General features: G+C 60.2%; 1 protein-coding gene across 2 annotated transcripts in view; it reads right to left on the bottom strand.

Moving 5' to 3' along the window:
• Nucleotides 1–1,127, bottom strand: part of CTNND2 (catenin delta 2) — an 889,124-nt gene extending 887,997 nt beyond the window's left edge. For both annotated transcript variants that reach the window (XM_003789546.2, XM_012805017.1), the window contains exon 1: nucleotides 916–1,127. In XM_003789546.2, coding sequence (XP_003789594.1) covers nucleotides 916–952 — 37 coding nt within the window. In that variant the 5' untranslated portion in view covers nucleotides 953–1,127. The remainder of the gene's footprint in view (nucleotides 1–915) is intronic.

The following is a 1,127-nucleotide window of genomic DNA, read 5'->3' as shown; positions in this document are numbered from 1 at the left end:
ACACACACACACACACACACACGCCTAAGTCGGTTTTCCCACCACACAGACCAGGGAGGCTGCACCACCACCTTTCCAGTGACTTAATTCTAAACGTAGTAGCTCAAACCTGCTGAGTAGCAATCGATGAAAACACATCACACACCAGAATAAGAGGAAGGTCGGGGGTTTGGGGGGGAGAAAAGCAGCTTTGCTTTCAGCCATGAATTAGGATCACCCAAATTTCGCATCGCGATCTCCCATACACACGCACAGTCTTCCAAACCTGCGTTTCAGGCTGCGCTTTCCAGAGCCTCGCTCGCTATTGTCAGGACGCAGAAGCCCCCGAAACCTGTGAATCGAGCTGAAAAGCCTTCCTCTGAAGCCACTAAATATAGACCGAGGGGGCTCGGGGTCTGGCCAGCCGCGGGAGACTGGAGAAACGTGCATGGACGCATATGACTAAGTCTTTCCATTTTGTTCTAGCCAAACATCGTAATGACATTGAACATAAGGGCAAAAGACTGGAGGGAAGTCCTCCCCACCCCCACCCCGTCTTCTCCCTTATATTAGGGACGTCATGAATGCAACGGGTATGTTCTCGAGGGTGGCGGGGAGCAGTATTGTTGGTGTTGCCCTATATACGCTGCCTCGGGGGAGATGGGTGGCAGGGAGGGGGAGCACGCAGAGAAACCACTTGGTACCCGCTCTGAGGAAAGCACTAACCCTGGACCCCATTCCAGGCAGAGCCGTCTTCCAAGGGGGACCCGCGCGATTGGGGTCCTCCCCACGGCAGGCAGGACCACGCAGCAGCCTCCGCCGCCGCCGCCAGCCGGCCGGGAGCGGAGCACCAACCCCCACCGGCGGCAGGAGGAGGAGGACGACGCCGAGGAGGAGGATGCGCCCGGCCCCGGCCGCCCAGCAAAGGCAACTCACCGAACGGCGCAGCGCCTGACTGCTTCCTGGCGAACATGCACCCGCCACCGGCGACAGCTCCTCAGTCCGGGGAAAGGCGTGCGCGCCGCCGCCCGGCTTCAGGGCAAGGTCCTGACCTTGCCCAACTGCAGCAGCATCTTCCGCTTTTGTTGTCTGAGCGCGGCCGCGGGACAAGTGATGCTGGCGGGGAGCAGGGGCGAGCGCCGCGGGCG

The sequence above is a fragment of the Otolemur garnettii genome, unplaced genomic scaffold, assembly GCF_000181295.1.
Source record: "Otolemur garnettii isolate 467f Iridium unplaced genomic scaffold, OtoGar3 scaffold00033, whole genome shotgun sequence".
In the NCBI taxonomy this organism is placed as follows: Eukaryota; Metazoa; Chordata; class Mammalia; order Primates; family Galagidae; genus Otolemur; species Otolemur garnettii.
The sequence above is the reverse complement of the archived record's forward strand: the minus strand, read 5'-3'. Positions and strand labels throughout refer to the sequence as shown.